At 51.1% G+C, this 595-nt stretch overlaps 1 protein-coding gene across 1 annotated transcript; it reads right to left on the reverse strand.

Annotated features, from left to right (window-relative positions):
* Positions 1–123: 123 nt before the first annotated feature.
* Positions 124–589, reverse strand: LOC111644904 (ATP-dependent 6-phosphofructokinase, muscle type-like). Its single transcript, XM_023393877.1, has 2 exons — positions 447–589; positions 124–363 (listed from the first exon to the last, which is right to left on the reverse strand). Exons 1-2 carry the CDS (start codon positions 546–548, stop codon positions 139–141), a joined length of 327 nt encoding a protein of 108 aa, XP_023249645.1. The 5' UTR covers positions 549–589; the 3' UTR covers positions 124–138.
* Positions 590–595: the final 6 nt, after the last annotated feature.

A 595-nucleotide genomic window follows, 5' to 3' on the forward strand; every position in this document is an offset into this window, starting at 1 on the left:
GTTAAAAGCTGAAACCTGGTGACTGGAGAGGAAAACCAAAGAATCCAGCCGCCCACTGTCCATCAGTGGTTTTCTCCTCCAGTCAAGAGTTTTTGATCCTATGCACCCGTCACTACGACTTTAACATTGTCATTAAAATTATGACTTAAAATTTGAAAAAGTGGACAAACGGGTCCCGTTCTCGCAGGATTGGCTCACCTCCAGGTCTTTAATGTTGAATTTGTCCTCAAAGATGTAGGCAGCGTCAGCCCCGGCAGCCAGACCAGCCATGGTGGCCAGGTAGCCGCAGTAACCACCCATAGTCTCAACGATGAACACGCGGCGTTTAGTTCCTGCTGCAGACTGCTTGATCCTGTCACAGGTCTGCAGAGGAATATACTAGACAGGTTTAGCTCCTGACTGTTATATACATGTACGTGTGTGTGTGTGTGTGTTACAGCACTGACCGCGGTGATGGTGTTGAGGGCCGTGTCAGCGCCGATGCTGAAGTCGGAGCCAGGGACGTTGTTGGAGACGGTGGCGGGGATAACCACCATGGGAATGCACATCTCCTCATATTTCTCCCTGGCCTGAACCAGCTCCAGGCCTCCCACGT

The sequence above is a fragment of the Seriola lalandi genome, unplaced genomic scaffold (assembly GCF_002814215.2).
Source record: "Seriola lalandi dorsalis isolate HSWRI2012SDOR001 ecotype SW California unplaced genomic scaffold, Sedor1 jcf7180002014716, whole genome shotgun sequence".
In the NCBI taxonomy this organism is placed as follows: Eukaryota; Metazoa; Chordata; class Actinopteri; order Carangiformes; family Carangidae; genus Seriola; species Seriola lalandi.

Excerpts from the sequence above, each read along its gene's own strand:
- LOC111644904 (XM_023393877.1), bottom strand. The coding sequence starts at position 548 with ATGTGCATTCCCATGGTGGTTATCCCCGCCACCGTCTCCAACAACGTC. Across the intron at positions 364-446 it reads CCCTCAACACCATCACCGCG|ACCTGTGACAGGATCAAGCA; the intron begins GTCAGTGCTGTA and ends ATTCCTCTGCAG.